The sequence below is a fragment of the Aedes albopictus genome, unplaced genomic scaffold (assembly GCF_035046485.1).
Source record: "Aedes albopictus strain Foshan unplaced genomic scaffold, AalbF5 HiC_scaffold_444, whole genome shotgun sequence".
Lineage (NCBI taxonomy): Eukaryota > Metazoa > Arthropoda > Insecta > Diptera > Culicidae > Aedes > Aedes albopictus.
Window position 1 is genome coordinate 1 of NW_026917248.1, and position 22,473 is coordinate 22,473.

The window sequence follows — 22,473 nt, forward strand, 5'->3', positions numbered from 1 at the left end:
CAACTTGGATAAAGCGTCGTCAGTACCAGATGAAAATAATTTGAACTTTAATCTTGTAAAAAATAGCGCAAAATCTTTATCAGCAAATAATTGCAGTGGTGTCCATAAAAGCGTTGTATCAAGTGCTGCCGGCACTAGTGCGGGAAATGGAGGTGATGATTATCAATCAAAGTATTACAAAAGTGATAACAGTAACAATTTGAACACACCCACAACGAGTAACGTGTTGGAGCATCAGCACATGCTGAGTGAATCAAATGACAATTCGAACAATAGTGTAAGAAATTCACCACTGTTTAATGGATGTAAAAGTGTTCTACAACAAGCGCATTCATTGAATAACTCAAACAAGCCTTCATTAAGCAAAAATGCATTGCTAAGCTCGTGCCAGGGATCGTTCCATTCTTTACAGGGTGGTCTAAGCTCAGACAACAGCACATTTGTGCAGCCGTATGGTAGTAGTATATCTTCGACTAACTCTTCATCAAACACAACAGCAGTTGCAAGTTCACAGCAACAATCTAGTAGTTTAGCTCAGTTTCATCAGCAACAACTCTCTCAACATCGGCAAGGCTGTTCTATAACACCAGCTGAATCTATAAATGGTAGCGGCACACTAGTTTTTAGTAGATCAAGGATTAACAGTAATAGTGATTCATCTAATAATAAGAACATCAACTTCAACAAACTTAATTATGACAAGAAATGCTCGAGTTCTGGTGCTAATATAAATATACATAGTAATAACCGTAACAAAAGCAATAACAATAGTAACACAATAAACATTAGCAGTAGTAGTAGCAGTAATCATCAAAGTGAAACCAATCAATTGAAGAGTATTATCGAATTGAATACACAAGTTAGTGAATTGAATAGTAAAAACATTGAGTTTAACAGACAACTAAGTGCACCTACTGAGAACAACAATAATCAAAACAACCCTAACTGCTACAGCAACAGTGTTTACAATCTTTATTCCAATCATATATTGAGCCAATACTACACTGGTTCGCCAAACACGAACAGTCTAAATCGAACGAAAAAGAAGAGAAGCTTCAAACTGAACGGAAGGTATGTATAATCCTTGATTTTTTTCTTATTACTTTAGGTTTCCTAAATCATTACAGCTAATAACACAATGCATACCTCCTAAATCAGTTGTTTTGAACTCGCAGAAGCTACGTTCAAAATTTGAGAAAAATCGGGGGCGCTCAAAACGCTTGAAAACTTGACCAAATGTATGCAGAAATTTTAAGTTTTCGAATTTTTCCGCTAGGTGGAGCTGTAAGCGTTCAATAATCAAACCCTTCGAAAACTTAAAATTTCTGCACTTCAACATCATTAGTTACCTGGTTTTAGACCAAAAAAAAAATCAATTTATTAGTATAATGCAAAAAGTATGTGTTCCCATACTAAATTCCATACAAACTTCAATCGCAATGCGGAATATGGGGACGCAACCATTTGCTACCAAATTTTGCACAGTTATTTTGGATCTATATTCAAAAGGCTTTGTTCCGGGCTGATGCGATCTAATATACATTTTTCCCATACAACGTTGACCCACTCTAATATATAGAATATACACAGCTAGTCGCGTTCGGTAAATTTTACCGAAATCTCAACTGCTGAGCGTTCGGTAATGGTTTTTTACCGAAATTCTGTAAAAATTGCCAAATTTCGGTAAATTGTTATCGTTTATCTGTCAATTTTTAACGAAGTTCGGTAAACGTCACCGAATTTCTCCGGTAAAAAACTTAACGGTTGAGATTTCGGTAAAATATTACCGAAGTCGGTGAATTTTTCTAAGTGTGTATACACTGTAGTGCATAATTGATCGGACAAATGCCGATTTTCATACAAAATAAATAAGTTTGAGATTCTGTAACTATGGTTTGCTTTGGTGGATTGAGCTTTGATTTACTTTGATTTACACGCGTGCCGCTGTCCGATCACTTTTGCAATATTTTCAACGCCTTGCCACGCCCAGACATGTGAACGAAAACATTTTATACTTTGTATACACAAAATTCAGCATATTCGTAGTTCCATGTCAAAAATTGAGCTCAATCCACCAAAGCAAACTATAGTTACAGCATCTCAAACTTGGCCATTTTGTATGAAAATCGGCGTTTGTCCGATCAATTATGCACCACAGTGTACATCCTTAGACAAACGATGTAGGTCAACTCCGATTGTCGTGAAAATCAGTGGGTTTGAGGTTCATCGAAAATAATTAGAACCGTATTTTTTTTTTATTTCGCCATTACGATGGCCAATTTTCAGATAGAGTGGTCCTTTAAAACCTTGATTTTTAAACCTGTTTTTTAACCATAATTTTTGAAATAATTGACCGATTTCAAACTCCTTTTTTCACTCAAAGTGCACATTTTCGGTTATGCCAATCCGTGTGGTCAATTATGATTTTCAAATAACTCAACGTGCATATGTACAGATGGGTAATTTTTTGGTTAAATTGGGAAAAATCCACAGCTCAGGTGAGATTTGAACTCACGATCCTTTTGCGCTAGACAAGTGCTTTACCAACTAAGCTACCGAGCCAATTAATGACCCGGCGATTTTAGGGAAAGATGATTGTAAGTGTTGTATACTTCGTGTTGTGAGTACTACCGAGAAGTTTGTGTTATTTTGTGTGAACCGTGAATGTTTAAATATAGCAAGTAGTATTCATTATGAATGTAGGTTTTTCCCAGCTAAACTCCCGACAGCGCCAGGCTTAGTCAAGTTCAGGTTCCACCACCCTGCGAGAAGATCACCATCATCCACCCACCTCAGTTCCAAAACCCACCGCCAGATGGATGGTTACCAATCTTGGGCGGCCATGAGGGGTGGCGTAATGGGGCCATTAATAGATCACAACATGGGATGTGGGGGCAATGACCGAGGTACGAGGTCGTGGACCTCCAAGCTTGTTCACTCCATACTGCAGACTCACTTGCATAGAGTTCGTCAATTAAGACAGTCGACAATTACACAAAGAGAAGTGGAGAAGTGGAGAAGTGGAGACAATAAAAGCAGTGAGAAGTTATAGAAGGAGTTTGAAGAAGTGGAAAGGAGGCGAAGAGGACATCAGGTAAGAGTGATATTCTTCGGTATAGACCTGAAAAGTAATTCATTCCCCGTCCCAGAACCCCGCCGTTTTTTGGTTTAAAACCCCGTGAAGTGCCCTACGAAATCCGAGTGCCCAAAGTCATTCCGGCAAAAACCGAAGACCGATCCACTACGACATCGGTAAGGACCCGGACGAGTAGCAGGCCGGAATACGGAGCAGCGCGAGTCCCAAGCCACCCCCGGAAACCGTGGAGAGCGAGGCGAGGATCCACGCCCGCACGCGAGTCGCCGTTGGAGACGAGGAAGGAGAGGTGGTGGATCAGAAGGAGAAGGGGCCCCGCAACAGAAAAGGTCAGATAGTTTGTAAGAAAGTGGGAGTGAGAGTGCCAGGAATAAGCCAAGAAAGTTGTAGAACAATAAACTGTTGTAATGTGTGAATGTGCTGTGGTTTTCCTCCATTTTGTGTGAGAACTACCTGCCCGCGAGTAACGTGTAGTGAACGTGCCGACCCTGAGGCCATTGAGTCGGGGAGTCTCTGTAGTACCCCCGACTGACTACCCAATACTTACATGATATAGATCGATGAGATTTGAATTACCTTATGACAGCTAAAATGCCGGATCATTAATTGGCTCGGTAGCTTAGTTGATAAAGCACTTGTCTAGCGAATAAGGGTCGTGAAAATACGTTGAAAAATTGTGTTTTTGTGAAAAAAATTTGCAATTATATTAGTTTTTTCACGGTTTTCATTCTCGGGGCCAAAGACCCTGGCTTTACATTTTATAAGAAAAATCAAGAAATTTGAAGTAGCATATCAAAAAATCAGAGATGTATGTTTTTTACTATCAAATTTTCGTGTGTGTATGTTTTTTAGTTTTTGAGATATGATTTTTTGAAAAGGCCAAATTTTCCCATATAAAACATTTTTAAAATTTGATTTTATTTTGAACCTTTATACAACTAAGGATACCAAAACATCAGGAACCTCTCAAAAAACAATACAAGGCATAGTTTTATGATTATTTACAATATCAGTTCATGTGGATGTCGGAATGTTGGTGGGATATGGTTGGCTAAGGTTCACACATTAGTGCGTGGATGCCAGGCGTAATGTGATAGAATTTTATGTTTCGTTATTCTGAAGATGAGCGCACAGTTCGCACGATTGCAAAGATTGCATAAATCGCAGGCGTTATATGATAAATACTGTGCAGTGAAAGTTGGAAGGAAGGGAAACAGATTTTTTGTCGAAAAAACTAGCTAAATTGATAAATTTTAAACATAATTATATTTTTTTACAATAAATTATTTGTTACTATTCGCCCCGTTTTACAGTATGAACCTCAGACTTAGGACAAAACCTACCTACCCACCCACAAATGTTTGTGGGCTGGCAAATAATACCCACCTCTTCCGTAGACTTTTGTTTATATTGAAGTAACCAGCTTGTTATGTTAGGGACCTGTATTATCCATGCCTATGGTATACCTATACTAATAACATTGTTTGACAGTAGAGATATGTCAGGCTCATTTCAACTTGATATGTACATTCGGGCCCGTTTATACATTGTTAACAACTATGCCTGTCACTGGGTTGGTGTTATCTCATCAGCTTGCGCCACCTATTGGCTATTTTCATCTATTATAATAAGTGAAACGTGTATTACAGAACCTTGTATTGAACGTATTCAATGTTTATAATATTGAATTATTAACAGCTTTTTCATTGAATCTACAAATCATACCAAGCAATTCAAACGATCAAGTTGTTCAAAAAGCCAGTAGATGTTTTTTAACGATACACACGAGTATAATTATACCATGTCAGAAATCGTTCTGAATCTGATAGATTGAAAAAGCGTGTCTGTTATTGTTTAGTATTTACCTGTGCTGCATAAAATATGGTTTAGTATACGATACAAGGCTAACGAAATCGAAAACAGAAATAACCACCAACGTACAAATTTTCGATTGGATGCGAGCGAGGATGATGTGCACAGTCTGAGGTTCTAACATGAAGTCTCATTTTTATGATTCTGTTTCGGCGATCTCTATTTGCATCAGAACACATTTACAGTGTTTATAATTAATTTGAGGCATCAATCAATCGTAACTGTAGTATCCATTCAAACAAAAATATTTCGAGTAAACAATGCAAGCCAACTATATTCAGGTGTTGAGTTTACACCATCATATGATTTTTTGTTCAATTTAATTTGGTATATTGATATTACAGCCGTGCTCATAAATAATAACCTTTTTTCTCTACCTTTCAGATTATTCAACGCTGCTAGCACTGATTCCATTAGGTTTCATTCGAATCTCTTAAATCAAAATGATAATGATTTGAGGGTATCGATTGATAACACTTGCACAGACTCCCTAGTGACAGCATTGGATGATGAAGCGCTGTTGATCAATGATTACATAAACGATATGGCCAAATCGAAGGTTTTACACAAATTAAGTAATAGGCTAGCAAACTATTCCTAAATTTGTTTTACTTTTAGGTACATTTTGACGATGTTTCCCTTTACGGAACACCAAAAGAGGAACCACTTCCAAGCATTCCACCATCTACCGAAAAACCATCATCGAATTTTTTGAAAAACCAGCTTCAAGCATGGTTTCAACCAACAGACAATCGACTTGCCATGAAACTGTTCGGAAGTAAAAAGGCCCTTGTGAAAGAAAGAATTCGACAGAAGACATCCGGTCATTGGGTGATTCATCCCTGTAGTTCATTTAGGTAATGAAAAATCAATTTTGGGTTCGCACTATTCTAATACTGTCAACATCATTTCAGGTTTTACTGGGACTTGTGTATGTTACTATTACTAGTAGCCAATCTGATTATATTGCCTGTTGCCATATCTTTTTTCAATGATGACCTCAGCACGAGATGGATTGCCTTCAATTGCTTAAGTGATACGATATTTTTGGTTGACATTGTAGTCAATTTTAGAACAGGTAATAAGAACATTAAAACTTGATTCATTTGGTTATATGAATGTTGAGCTTTTGATTTTTTTCAAATTCAGTTATCGAACCCTTCCTTTTCGAGCGCCCATTAGTGAGGAAGCATTGTAGCATTCTAGGGGGAAGAGAAAGTCACTGATATGGTTAGGAACCATGTATTAAGGCATGGGCAAGCTGGCCACGAGGAGGAAGGATGTAAAAAATTCGCCGAAAAATAGCTTTGTCATTTATAAATAGTTTAAGGCATTTTTCATCGAGCGAGCCATTTCAGATTACAATTAAAGAATAAGGTGGGACAAAAGCTCTACCGTAGTTTAAAATTTATTTTTTTACAAAAAAAAAAACGAAGCAGATTAAAATAAATGCATACTGTGTAGTGTTTCTACTATGCATGAGCTAAAGTTTTCGGAACAAACAATTTTAAGTTACAACACATTTTGTAAGTGTGTCAAATTCGAACTTTTGTCCCACCGCTGGGACCAGTGAAGAGAATTGTCAGACAAAAGAGGCACAAAACAAGCAACAAAGAAGGTGCGACGATTACTCTTTATCTCTACTGGTAACAGATAATGACATGATCTCGAAATTTTTTGTTGCAGACAAAACAGAAGCTGAATTTGTTGCGTACTTTTCAACTCGTGAATAATCAATTATTGCTAACCCAAAGTCGAAACGGTTTGATGATAGAGCATCACCAGAGTTGCAGTGTTTACCGCCTCGAAGTTACCGTTCGAAAATCGCAATGCAAGGCTTAAAAATCTCTAAACTCGTGGTGTACGATGTTAATCCCATTATTTTTAAGTTGGGACAAACTTATGTCGCATGGGTTTGTTTGTCGCAACAAATACAGGTTGCGACATTGTCATTATTGTTGCGCGATGGTTGAATTTTGATTCACTGGCTGGGACAAAAGTTCGAATCTAGTGTTTGTTGAATTTCGCGAAACGTAACACAAAACTTTAATAATTTAGTAATATGAATACCAAAAAAACAGTTTCACATTTGATGTTCGGGTGAAATTGATCACTTTTCGTAGTTTTTGACGAATAATTTAGGAATACTTATCGATATGGATAAATTTAATGCTTTAAAACAAGTACGACCATGGTTTTCACCAGGTTAAAAATTCTACTGCAAATCATTTTATTACAAAAAAATGCGAAAAGCTAAGCAAAATTTTTACAAGTTTACTGAATTTTAAATTATTTAAGTTTGAAGTTTAGTAAATCTTAAGAAATCGCCTGGAAGTATGCAATTTCCATACTAAATATGATATAACTTCCGGAAAAGTGCAATTTTATGCATAAATTTCAATATTTATAGAACTTTTGATGGCGAAATCGGGTTTAGCGAATACTTGGCAGCTAAAAACATTCATTTCAATATTCATTACATTTGCGATACTGCTACGGTAATAAAAGTTGGAAAGTGTCTTTGAAGTTCGTCTGACAGGCAGTTTCGGAAAATATTGAATTTTATACAGAAATGTGTGACTAATTGGCTGTAAAACATGTAAACTCATCATTCAATAACTCTTGAGCCAGATGATGGTCATTTTTTACAAATCGTTTAAAGTCCATAGCGTTATTTTTAACGAATAAAAATGGGCCTCTCGTCGATCAATTTCACTCCACTGATCAATTTCATCCGAAATCACGGTACACTATATAGTTCGATCTGGATTTCACCCAAATTAGAGTTGAATTTAACAAACCGAACATTAGTATCACTTAGAAATACAAATAGAAATACACTAGAACTCCAATGGTGCTGTTGTCACTTTTCCCATTCAATTATGTTTATAAGTTTAATTGCAATAATTGACTATTTTATGTGTCCATCTTGTAGAGGACCTTTTGTTTTGGTAAGCAAAATTTATTTGACACTTCTAGTAGCGCTACTGACGCTGTAAGGATGTGGCAAACTAGATGTTAGTCACACGAACAGTCTGTTGCAAATTGGACTTATGTGGCTAGTTATTCTAATGAAAGATAGCACCTTTGTAAAAATTGTTGTGTAGGCCAAGTATTTGCAGATGACGGTCCGTTTGATTTGAAACTCCATACATAGGTGGCGCTAGTGAGCATGCTATTTTCATATCTCATGTATATCAGGATCATGATCACAGAGAAAGACTGTGTGTTCAGTAAAGTTATTTGATAGGTTGGATTTACTTTGGTCTGGCTTGCAGTCTTAATAAGTTGGCCTACGAATTTATTATCTTGGCTCCAACGTTTCGATCCCGATTTGGATCTTCCTCAGGGATCTTATTTTATTTGGTTTACAGACAGAGACATGATACATTAATTATTAAAAGTGGTTTTACATATAACATAAACTTACAAAGAATTATTCGTAGCTGTCCAAAAACATTCAGCCTGTAGTGTTGTCTATGTTTCGTTGTTGCATGGTCCTATGAAAAGTGTTTGTTATAAGTGTCATATTGTGTGGTTTGCGTCCTAATTTAAACTTACGGTTTGGTGATCTAGATGAAGCACAAATGAATCAAAATGACGAATAACGTAGGCAGGAAAGACGATTGAAGTTGAACAGCTAGACAGTGAGTAAAGTGTTATATAGAATTGTGGGCGAAAAAACACAGTGGAGGCGTATAAATGGTAGTACTAGATCACCATCCTTCACTGACGCAACAATTTTTATCCACACGAAAACATTTTTTTTTCGTAGTAAGTGTAAGCCAACAATAGGCTACACTAGTTTACAGCATTTTTGAACTCGGTAAGCTGATAATCATTTTCGGTGTAGAATCATGCCCTGAGTTCGAAAACGCGAAAGAAAAAAAATACAGTAGAGCGAAAATTTTTTCGACTTTCCATACAAGGTTGATGATTTGAAATCGATTTTTGTTCTATTTTTAAGCAAAGTCGTTCACTTCAAACATCTCATCCTCCGTAATTAATGCTCCGATTGAGCTGAAATTTTTACTATGACTCGCCTACATATGATATGTCAACTAAACGTCGAGAAAGAATTTTTAAGTTGTTTTTCTCTCATGGAAAAAAATACATTAAAAAAAATGGAAATTTTGCTAAAATTTAAGAAGATCGTCCCTAAAACTCGCCAATATCTTGAATTTCATCAATCTGACGCAAAACCTGTAATCAGATGATCGAATGGTATTGTATTTAGCTTTCAATTGATGAAAAAAGTTTTAAAATTGGTTAAACAAAACGCAATATATTTGAATTTTAGTAAATTACATATTTTGAAAAGTTGTAAAACTCGATATTGAGCTAAAACTCAAAAACTTAAATTTTTTTGAAGGTCGGTTTCGAAATCAGCACTAAATTGTACTTCAAAAATTTTGGTCGTTGACAGAAGTTCACGACTTTCGTTTTATTTTGTAAACTTGTGCTATCAGCGTTTCATAATAACAGGACGTATTCAACCGAAGCAAAACTAATGTTTATTAAATTCTAATCATTTTGATTTTTCTTTGACTTATTATTATTGTAAGAAAAGTAATTGAAGCACATGAACGGTCGTGCATATTAATTTATAAATGCACATACTAGATGCTAGATCAAATCGAGGATCAAACTCGAAAAAAAAAATTGAACTGATATTTTTTTTTTTAACTTTTATTTTGGCTTTGCCACCAGATATATAGCTGTAAAATGTTAGTATGTGGAGTAATACATTACTTGAAGTTGCTTAATAACTGCACCAAAAAAACATGAGCTTCTCATTAATTTTATGAAAGTTGTCTATTTAGTCTTTATCCGTAGCTGTCACGTTTTGTTCGTTTCCGCGTTTATTATTTATTCGGCCGGTTTGAGAGGAAAATATCTGGCGGTGCTACGCCATCCGGTAGAGAAGAAAATTGTTACTTAAAGAAGTGATTCTTCCGCATGGTTTATGGGAAGACTGTTGGTGCTACGGTTTGATGCCAAGCTTATATTTTTTTCCGCGAATGAAAGTGGGTCTGCTCCGTGTAGTATCTTGTGGTGCAGTAAATGCACTGCAATGAAGCAAGTGCAAGTGGACTTTCAATTCAATTCAATTCAAATATTACGAATAAACGTTCATTTGGGGAAAGGCGCTTTAGCCTAGGCTTGAGAGACAGGGCATACGGGGGAAATACCTTTGTCCCATCCCAGGATTCCAGAGGACATGGAGTGACATTTACATTCTTAGCAAAATCACTTCCAACGAAGCGGTATATGGAGGTAGCTATCGACTGAGGAATCTGGAAACCTGGGACGATTTTCGGCTTGGCAGTCGCAATTGCAATCAAACGATCAGATATTCTCCTTCATCCGACGTTTCGATGTTTATTACATCTTCTTCAGGGAATTAGAAGTGTTAATCGCTTTCGTTCTGAAAAGCTTTGTGAAAGCATAATCCGTCTAAAACAATATTTAAAAAAAAAAAAACGTTGGGATCCACTTCTAGAACACTAATAATATTCGCAGAATTCGGTTCGCGCTTCTAACAACACTACCAACGGCCAATTTGTTTAAGCTAAGTGAGCTAAGTTAGCTTAAACAAATTGGCCGTTGGTAGTGTTGTTAGAAGCGCGAACCGAATTCTGCGAATATTATTAGTGTTCTAGAAGTGGATCCCAACGTTTTTTTTTTTTTTTTTTTTTTTTTTTTTTTTTTTTTTTTTTTTTTTTTTAAATATTGTTTTAGACGGATTATGCTTTCACAAAGCTTTTCAGAACGAAAGCGATTAACACTTCTAATTCCCTGAAGAAGATGTAATAAACATCGAAACGTCGGATGAAGGAGAATATCTGATCGTTTGATTGCAATTGCGACTGCCAAGCCGAAAATCGTCCCAGGTTACGAAGCGGTATATTATTCTCACTTTTCACGGAACGGTTGGTACGAGATGTCCCCGTTAATAATAACGATCACAACGCTGCACAGTAGGCCTGGCCGCTTAATGCTTGTAATACATCCCTGATGCACTGCAATCATTAATGACAAGAGAAATGATAGAAGTAGTCGATCTTATCAATTTCCAGGATTCTTCCAATGAATAGCTGTGTATGTGTAGACTAGACTAGACTAGACTAAAAAGATTTTTAATCGGAAGACTTTACAACTCTGAAATATGGCTGATCATAGTATGGGTTTTTATTGCGTTGTAACGTCACGAAAAATCAACATTTTTAAATTTTGTTCAAATACGGAAAACTTTACAAATATGAAATTTTGTATGCTCTTTGTACTCGAAAAGATCTTTCAAATGAGACTAAAAGAAAGAAAATCGGTTCACGGAAGCCTGAGTTTCACCTGGTTGAAATTTGCGTTGTAACGTCACGAAGAAAAGTTCTGTGGAAAAGACCAAATCTTTCTGGCTTGGACGGCTTCTGAACTGTACAAACATATTTTCAAAACAGTTTCGTTCTCGTTGTGTATGAGCTCTTTTTTCAAGATATCGTTTATAAATTACGTACCATTGCCCGTTCATAAACTACGTAGACTTTCGAAGGACGGGGGAGATGGTGTTTGGTCAAAACTGAAAATTTCTGTGATATCAGTAGCCAACAGACGAAACACTGACGAAATTACAAAGTTATTAAGTTGGTCAAAGACTTACAGTTGATGGATAGTTGGATTTAAAGTTCCACCAACAGGCGGCGCTAGAGAACTTACAAATTTAAGATTTCATACATCACTGGATCCCTATTACATAGAAATATGAATTCTTCGGCAGAGTTGTTTGGTAAGGAAAGGACTTGCAGTTGACTTATAAATAGATGCGAGATATTGCCACTAGAAGACGTTAGTTTCCATTTTGCAAAAGCAGTGAAGGGAATAGAATTTCTTGAAAAGTATTCTACAAGCTGCAACTTTTTTCACTTTGGACACATTGAATTCAAATCAAATAGTAATCAAAGATCAATATATAATTCTCAACTTTTAAAATTTAATTTGAATTGATTCACTTATTCCTAAGATATAAGAGTTAATAGAACAACAGTCAAAAATATGATTCTGCTTAAAGTGCTCCATATTTCTGTAGAGCTAACCAATCAAGTCCAAATTTGTAGAAATTACAGATAACAAGATGAGGAACTATCAGTCAAAATTTGAGAATTTTTGATATATTTTATAAAAAGTTACGGCTTGTTGAATGTGTACTGGATAATTAATAAAATTGGCATGCTTTTGAAAATTTGCAACTACCACCACTGTGTGGCAGAATACCATACGGCTATTAAACTGAAAGTCCTTGATCTACCAAACAACTTTAATGAAGCAACCCATCTTACCAATTAATCACGATCCTGAGATAAGTAAAACTAAAAATGTGTATGCCCTCTAGCACCTCCTAGTGGAAGGATTTGAAATCATACGGCCCATCAATTGAAAGTTCTTGACCAGCCAAACAATTTTGTCAAGGACACCAACTGTCTAAATAGTTAGGATCTTGAAATATATGGAATGGATATTGCGTCAGTGTTACATCTATTTTTGATATAACAAGAATCACCGATCGATTTCTTTGGAAAAGTTGTTTATCTTGTCAAGAATTTTCAGTTTGAAAGCCGTTTGGTTCAAGTTTCCAACTAACTAGTGGTAGTTGAAATTTTGAAAAATCATGCACTTTATATTTATTCAAAAAATATTCAACATGTTGTAACTTTTTATAAAGTGCCCAAAAATTTTGCCAAAAAATAGTTTCTCAATTAGTCAAAATTTGTTGAAAACTTTTTGAGAAATTCTAATCATTTGTAAACTATTGTAAACTAGTCGCCCAGTGTGTCAGAATCCCACATCCAATAGTTAATCAGCTGTAACATTTTGACTTATCAAACAACTTTGCCAAAGACACTACACACTTAATTTTGATTAGCATTTTGTTCAGCAAAAATGCATTGTTTACCTTTTCCATACGATTTTGACAGTTGTTTTACTGAGCCTCAGTAAAATCGATTACCGAAACTACCGAGATCGTACTGCTGTTATCATCTCGTCAAAAAAGTATCGAACAGGCAATTCAGAAATAAGTGTGTAACTCTAAGTAATTATGACTCTGACATACAGGGTGTTAGGTTCCTGAGTGCAAACTTTTTAATGGGTGATAGAGGACCATAAATGGGGAAAAAATTGTTCTACGCTTATGGTCAAATCTCAACCGTTACGTAGTTATTGAACTCCCCATGTTTTTGACTCTTAATGCCTTAACTGGCTATAACTTGAAAATGGTCGAACTTATAGCAGTTTTTTTACCCTTATTCGAAAGATTATTGAATTTTCTATCAAATTGCATCTTTGAATAGATTGGTTTAGTTAAATAGCTAAGTTTACTAGAGCAAAATAGCTAAAAATAGTGTGTTTAAATTTGTTTATGTCAATTATCTTTGAAACATGCGTAATAAATTAAAATTCTTTCTTTGGAAAAATTCTTGCCCCTGTTCCACTCTACAATTCGTTCTTTGACGCCGAACTTCTAACTCTTATCATTTTCTTGCAAATTTGATTTAAACGTCGTCATCATTCATCACTAGAATGAATTTCATAAGGTCGCTTCATGACGCAGAATCGACGCACAGCTTGGCTTTTATACGCATTCGGCAACACGATATTTTCAATGTCGACATACATGGCTTGGGCATCATTTTATAATTTTTCTGCTCTTTTCGTAAGTTTGTCTTATGTAATAAGGTCATAATAAGCATCATTAATTTTCATAAGGTATTCTTATGGCATCTATACTTTACAGTTATGGCTAAATTTCATAAGGTATCTTGATAAATTTCGGTAATTTACTTCGCTGAGTGTACATATATATTCACGAGTACTTAGATCTAGCAGAGTTTCAACATAGAAATATCGAGAATTGAAATCGAAAAAGGTACCCGGGTACCCTACCGGCCACCTAGGGTTAATATCATCATTCATGATATACATACATCGGATGGATACACGCAAAAAATTCTACGGTAAAAATAACTATATTCGACGTAAAGTCAAAAAGAATTTGACATTGTTTTGGCCGCAAGGAGAACGTATGATTGTTTTTACAATCCTGTATGATTGTTTTTACAATCCTGTATTATCGTTCCTCAATCGGAAATCTGATTGAAATAACAATAGTTTCAGGCTTTTGACGTGGGCTGTCAAGCTTGACATCTACAATATTATGGTACTTTCAAAACTAGTTTTCTTTTATTTTCCATAATATATTCATTAGAAAACAATATGCTTGTTTTTTTTTCTCTGAGTTGTTATTATTTATATTAAAAAGAGAAAAAAAAAGATTCTCATAGAAATAAAAGGAAATCTCCTGATTAATCAAATTTACAATTTTTCACAAATGTCTTACCTTGTATAACGCATGCCGCACTAGTTAAAATTAATTTTCAATTATGCTTTTCATGTACAACAGCTTTGCATAACTTGAAAACTATCCCTTTTCCAGCATTAGCAAAGTAGTAAATGCTTTGCAAAACAAAACATTCTGATTGGTTTGTCAGATGTGACTGAGGGATTCATCAGTAAAACATTTGCATCAAAATACTCGACTTGCTCTCACACGCTAACGCCGCTCAGCACTAAAGTGCATAATTTCCAGACTACACCAAAAATGTGTAACCCTTGCACATTTACAAAATCAGCTCCAGTGTCCGCCAAATCGTTAAATTCGCAAAAACTTGTGTACGCCAGTCTAGCTAGGTTTACTAGTGACCTTGGACAACAACAAAAAATCAACATTTCGCATCTAGACGAGTGTACGAGCTGTTTTTTGAGAATGTGTAACTGTCACACATTTTTGTGTGGTCTGGAAATTATGCACTTATGAGTAGATCTTACACATTTTAGTGCTGAGCAGTTTTAGCGTGCATGTTAAATATTGTGGTATTTACAATCCTATTCGATGCCGAGGGATTGGTCAGTTAAATTGACTTAGAAACAAAGTAGTAATATGTTAATTTCCACAAGAGCCGCTATTAAACACTGGATTGTTAAATCAAACATAATTTCACATGGATTTTAAATTAGCAAATCTGTTTGAAACTATAATAATTCACATATTTTCAAAAGAATTTCAATGTTTAAATTCAACAAACATTATTTTAGTTTCAATGTCAACGCTTTTTTGTCCGTGTAGCTTACAAAAATCCGAAAGATCACCAGAGGCATAGAAAGAGCTCTTCAATTTAATCAGGCCCCCGACACGGCCTATATCAATGCATTGGAATGATGGTAGACAGTATGTCCTGGGCGCTAATAAATAGCGTCCACTGTCAGATGCTAAAACATCAAGAACTTTTTGTATAACGTTTATTTTGGTTTGTTGATTAATTTTTGAAATCATTTTTTTTTCATCTCTAATAATCGCAAAGCACTTTAAACTCGCATTGATATTATTATGAATTCGGTTGGAAATCGAAAAACTTTTTTTGAGAAAAATATTTTTGCTAATTGTGGGTTGTTTACAACATACATCGGAAGTGACGAATATGATAGTGTATCATTGAACGCACACAGCGCACTACACCCGGCACTTAAAAAAAATGTCGCTAGTCGAAAAGTGTCGTTATTCAAAACGTCACTATTCGGTTTGGTGGTGGCGCCATAATAACGTACGAGAAGAGAAGCACGCGATTAGTTGAATAAAGCAACCCAACAAACACGCAATGTGAAGGTGCATTTCGAGTGTGGCTCACAACATTAAACAAAGCAGCGTTTGTTGATTACACGCTCGTTTCAATTTTCGCGAATATGAGTGTAACGCAGTTAGATGTTGGCTACGATAAAATTCATGGATGCCAGGGGCTTGAATTTAATCGTATAATTTGTTCTAGACGCATCTGAAAGAGAATTTACTTCTCTGTTCAGAATAAACTCGTTTGAGGGGTATGTGTGCCATCAGTAATCTCACTCTCCCATATTCATCCTATTCGAAAACAAGCAATTAAGGCACCGATTGATTCCGTTCTTTTTGTTTTCACGGGTGAACGCTTCTCACAAAACATACAAAAATAAGAAACAAAACAAACAGTGCTTCAATCAATGTTTTTCGTAGGATGCAAATGGGAGTCACATGATTAATAAGGGAACCAATACCCTATTTCAATGGAGCAAAACTCGAAAAAACAAATGATAAAAGTTCACTTTGCCGATGCTGCGCTTTGACGGAGTCTTATTTTTGCCAGGTTTTCTATTCCCTATTGTTGTTTATGTTGTTCTAAATTCTGTACTATTCCTAGTAATACTATACAGCATGTTACCGAAAGATTATTCAACTAACGTTTTTTTTTTCAAATCGATCATTGCAGTTAAACCCTATGAAAGGTACTAAACGTGAGAAATGGTATTTTTTATTCATCAATCACTTAAGGCTTTTTTTTTGTCTCATCACAAAATGGCTTCTGCAAAATCATCACCCAAATTAAATTTTACACAGTATTTCACCAAAACACTTATACAAAATACGACGCTTACCTTTTCTCCAAAATCGAAGACGGTTATTAGCCGTCTTCGATATAACACTAATTTACAGCATTTTTTATGGGTATGCGGTATACCGAATGATTTCGCCAAATACAGCTCGAAACCTAGGCGAAATTGATGATTCGTTTCGTTTCGCCAAATTAAAAAAAAAAAATTGTCTCTTATAAATAAATTTTGACGAAATCAAACGGAATTCCGCGGAATGTCTGATAAACTTCGAAAACAAATAAATAGTTTGAATGTCCACAACATCTATCGAAGATCTTGCTAATCTCTAGTTACAGAAAAGTGTTTAAAAACCATCTCGAAATGCGAGAGATAAACTACTCCCAGGTTCTATAATAAAGACAAAAAATCTCGAATATACTTCTTATCTTGGACCTACCATGCTAAAGACACGAAATCTGATGATTGTTGCTGTTGATGATGATTGTCGCATCATGACGATGATGCTGTCGAGCAATGCTTTTAAGGCTCAAGCATTCGTCATCATGTTTCGGAAATAGAAAAGCAGTTTTTTCGCTGTAAAGCAAAACAAAGGCCACGAAAATGTATTCACTGTATTCTGTTTCTCATGTAGAATACAGTGAATCCATTTTCGATGCAAAAATGTTTGATTTGAACGAAAAAACTGCTTTCAAATGTTTGATGATGACGATGATTTCAATGACGAATGGTTCAACGTTAAAGCGCGTTTGACAGGTCTCCTGCTCGATTGGAATGACATTGACAGCAAATTTGGAATTCCAATTGGAACATTTCGTGTCGTTGCATATAGTGTCTTTAGCCCGCATATTTCCACTCCACGACCAGTCACATAGCATCCATTCTGATATTTTGCTTCAACGCACATACATGTATCCAGAGCGCTGTTGCCGCTTTTGCCTCTTCATGCTCCCATGGTTTCGACCAACGTCATTGATGATCGTTCCAAATAGGATTGGGCGATTTATTTTTGATATTATTAGGGACAATTCAATAATTCCAATCAATAATTGGAATTAATCATTTGCGTACATTGACCGATAATTTTTCAAAGATTCATTACACTATCAATAATCACTACAGCGGAGTGAACTCAAAACACGACTATTCAGTTCGATTGCACCTGAGGATTGCACAAATTAAAAGGGAGCCTCTGCAGGCTTGTTTATTGAAAGGTGTTTTCAGACAACAGTGCTACCAGCTTTCTGCTGGTTATAATTATGGTCGCGATAAAAGCTAAATGCACATTGACGTATAACTAATCTAAAGGTTTGTGCAATATACATTAGGCGAGTGTGCAGCCAGGGGTGCATTCAGCTCGTCTCGGATTTGTTGTTCCCTCTTCTTCATACGGCATTTGTACTGGCGCTGCAGATCCCTCAATGCGTTCTGCATCTCGCGATCCTTCTCTTCCAGTATCTTCTGATACGCCAACTGCTGCTTTTCGAAACGACTGAATCTCAGCGAGAAGCATCTGCTCGTGATGGCTGCTTTTCTATAATTTGGTCGCTCCGATTGTACAGGTACCGCCAGAAGCGTCGGCGAGAACTGAGGTGCTCTCTTTGCTTCGCACGATGTACAACTTCACTCCACTTCCTCAATCCATTCGACGACGCCCACGCATCTAAAACAAGGTTTCGTCTTACGGCTTTTATATTGCGTGTTCCGCCGTAGATTATCGCGCAAAAATGTACGAAATCGCTCATAGATCGTCGCCAGTACATCATATAAGGTTCGTGTCTTCTACAAAAAGTGCGGAAATATCTATAAATGTTTTGCATAACTTTGCGCGATAATTTTCTGGCAAAATATAATATTGGATTTTTGTAGTACAATGACAACTATGGGTATGATGCATATTCAATAACATTAGTTTTTGATATGCGATCAATCTTTTTTCTTTTAACGTTATAGTTTGCAGTTTGAATTCCAATTCCGATTCAAATTTGGAAAACGCCCAAAATATTCAATGAAACTGAAGATTGCAGTACATAAGGCCGATACACATTGATTACAATATTTGTCCCACCGCTATTTGGCTGGTCGAGGGAAGTAATAAAAATAAAAATAAATTGAATTAATTTGAAAAATATTAAAAATTCATCGGATTTATTAATGAATTTCCCGAAGAACCCGACATTTTGATTAATATATTTCGACAATGATTTTTCATAAGGGCCTAACTGACTTGATCGATTTCTCTTCGTTGACTCTCTTTTTCGCTAATAACTTGATCAAAACAAACAAAATCATTATTCTTTTTCTTCTTCGCATTTCAACCAAAAAATCTTTAGAAAACTCAATACACATTCTGTGATAACACAAAGAGAGGATCGAAGAAGAGAACACGAAAATGTCAGTTAGACCCAAATGAAAATCAATGTCGATTTTATTTAAATTATTGTAAAGTATCAATATTTTAAATAATTGTTTACCTAAAAGCATGTACCACAGACAAACAGACGTAACATTTTTCAAAACGGCTTGGCACATGCATTTAACGATCAATTCAAATTTTATTTGATTTGCTCGATCCTTCAACCAGAGGCGCTAGTGTTCGATCGCTTTGACGTTTGCCAGTGTACACGTTGCTGAATGATGCAAACGAAAATTATATGCGATTTGTGTAGTAGTGATCTGTCAGCAAACGTCAAATCGAAATCCATCATGGCCGACAGTGTCTCGCGCGGTTATACAAACAGGTGGCAGTGTGATCATGAAAAAGACACTGGACAAAAGTTTTCCTTAAGAGTTAAGCTGTTTGTCTGTGCATGTACTTTGTTTTTGAGGCATTTACCACCAGGCCTACCTTTGCTGCCTTGCGTTTCAGACGGATGTACAGTTCTGCCACCGTTTAAAATGTACTGGCGATAATGTCCATATCGTCCGCAAAGCACACAAATTGATCGGATTTTGTGAAAATCTTTCCCCGGCTGTTAAGACCGGCTCGTCGCATCACACCTTCCAGAGCGATGTTGAAGATTAGGCATGAGAGTCCATCATACCTTGTCTCAGTCCCCGGCGAGATTCTAATGAAGCGGATAGTTCACCCAAAACCAGTACCCAGTTTTGCACACTGTCCATTGTTGCTTTAACACTGTGTCCAATAAGTTCACCTGCGAAATCAAATTGAATTCATTTCACATCTGTAATTAGGATTTTCAAAATAAATTCATTGATTGAAAGGCCATCTAACACTGACCAAATACAGCGTAAGTTTTTGGAATTTGCCTTCTCTGCTGATCGCTTATGGGACCGCTTATTTCAGCTGGAAGACACGCCATTTCATGGTATTTCATCTCATTTTAACGAGTAATGGTTATAAGTTGAAACAAATTAGGTTCCTTTGTGGGGTTATTGGTCACCGTTTAGTTTTATGTTTCAAAATTTGTTGATTTCTTTCGGTGAAAGAATACTTTCCAAATCCTTTTGGCATAACGTTTCGGCCTACTTCATTCAGCCATCATCAGATATCAGATACAAATCGTTTGTTCTCCACCACTGATAGAAAACAGTGAAATACCAAATAAGAAATAATCGGTATAGGAGATCACACCATAGTTATACCATACTTCATAGTAATTTACATAATTTTCATACTAAATTTCCATGATATGCTATGAAATTCCGGATCTGATAACATGACGAACATATGTACAATGTGCATTGTACATGTAAATAATTTTACAAATAATATACATGTACATACCGTATGCGTGATAATGTTTGCACCATCGTAAAATAAAATTCCAGTTTTACTTGTGAAGACAATGTATTGGTTTTATTTGCAGGCATTTAAGCTACAACTCATATAATAGTAGGCTGTGAATAAAAAGTGTTGATTTTCTTAGTTTAACACTTGCATAATGACTAAGTGGCAACCTAGCTCGTGATTTGTCCACGCGCAAATGTCGAAAAGTATCCATGGTAGTGTCAAAGTCAAGATTAACAATTTTTGAATTTATTTTTTTATTTTGACATTGCCTAATGGTGTAGACATTGACACACAAACAAAAGTTATAATAACTATTGATTCTGGAATTTGGTACGGATCGATAGTTTTTCGGAAATCGAAAAAAAAACGGAGGTTGCGTTCGGGAAAATTCAAGACTTACTTATATGGCGCTACTCGTAGCTCCTGGACGCCATTGGTAATAATGTTAGTTTTTTTTTCTATGGTCGAAGGATCATAAAGGCCACCGTAATTTTCCTTTTCGATATGCCATGCTGTTAAGTCGCTGATTTCGCGTTTCTTTGCCATTTTTCTCATTGAGCGCATATAATTCACCCAAATCTTATTTTTGGTGGCAGCGATAGCTTTCTTAATCCATGTTAACCTTGGACGACCAGTGGACACCTTCGGGAATAGTTGCCCTTGCTTTTTTTCGGTCTAAGACTGTTTTACGGTTCTCCTGAACACTCCTGAAATGTCTTTTTTTCACATTTGCGCGTGGACAAGTCTCGACTACCGCTGCTACCCCTTCATGGTGCAAATTTTAAACTTAAGAAATCGGATTTTTTTTACCCGCAACCTACCGTGATATGAGTTAGAGCTTACGTGCATGCAATAAAAACCAAGACATTGTGTGTACAGGTGATATGAGTACCTTATTTGTACGATGGTGCAAACATTATCACGCATACGGTACATGTGTATAATCCATCCATATATTGATATAATCATACGTACACGTATGATTGATTATATCTAAGATATATGTAAGGTATGATTACATAACATCTGTACAACAACAAAAAAAATCTAGATGCATAATCCTATTAAACCTTACATTTAATATTCATTGTGAGTTGGATTACAGTGACGATTTTATGCGAATGATTTTTTCGGGATTCTTTTTTCATTAATTACGTTAGCAAAGAAAATGGAGCAGGGTTTCTTCGTGTGGTGTGGAGATATAATCTGGTACAAAAGCACATGATGTTTTTTTTTCTATTTTCAGGCATTATGCAACAAGATAACGCCGAACAAGTGATATTAGATCCTAAGCTTATAGCAAAACATTATCTGAAGACATGGTTTTTTCTCGACCTTATTTCATCGATACCTCTAGACTACATATTCCTCATATTCAACCAGGTATGTATACCAGCTATTGATAAGCACTCATGAACGGATGCTGAAATATAGATTCAGTTCTTTTTGCATGCAGTAACTTGCTGTTTTAAGCAACTAGATCTCATGAGCAAACCCATTAATAAAATATAGTTTAAAACTCGTCCAATTATTTTGAAACTTCGAGCTAAAAATATCTTCAAAAACAGGTCATTTATTTATTTAATTTGTCTGTAATAACGAGATTTTTAACCCTACACTCTTAGAAAAACTCATGTAAATTTAAGTTCACTTGGATGCACATAAAAGGAGCGGCCCGTTTGACACAAATTTACGTCTTCTATCACAAATAAAGTCGAGCTAGCAATCGCTAGAGCCGGAGCGAGAGATAAAACATATGTAAGTAAAATAATGAAATGTATTCGATCTCTGGTCCGCTGATTGAGAGGCACGCACTTTACCTCTCGGCTGTTCCACCGAGTTGTGAGACAATTCTCGGATACTTTTTCAAAACGACGTATAATACACGTGAATCCTATGTTGATACGTCGTTTTGAATAAGTATCCGAGAATTGATAAATGTAAAACTGTTTCTAACTATCTGGTCAGATAGGTTTGTTGACATTTTGTGAAATCAGCTCGAACTTACATGATGGATGTAAAATTGAGTCAAATTTGCCATTCAGTCAGGAAATGTTTACGTACGTTGATGATTTACGTCACGTGTAAATTCCTAATTTTTCAAGAGTGTAGGCTAGTTCATCTCGGGATGCACGTTTTACTTCCCTTCCGAAGGAAGAACCCACATTTTGTGAGTATGTTGGGAGTTGGATTCGATCCCAGGTCCTCGGCGTGATAAAAACAGGTCATGTTAACCAAAACACACAGAAAATAGTAATAAAAAAAAACGTTTCGTAAAACCTAA

The 22,473-nt window shown here is 35.9% G+C and overlaps 1 protein-coding gene across 1 annotated transcript; it reads left to right on the plus strand.

Moving 5' to 3' along the window:
* Positions 1–4: 4 nt before the first annotated feature.
* LOC109411800 (putative uncharacterized protein DDB_G0282133) lies at positions 5–21,620 on the plus strand (the record flags this gene model as incomplete). Its single annotated transcript, XM_062843676.1, has 5 exons — positions 5–1,071; positions 5,351–5,525; positions 5,585–5,823; positions 5,881–6,044; positions 21,436–21,620. Coding segments are annotated over 5 exons (1,815 nt in total), but the record flags the coding sequence as incomplete, so codon positions are not given.
* Between the last annotated feature and the right edge of the window lie 853 nt (positions 21,621–22,473).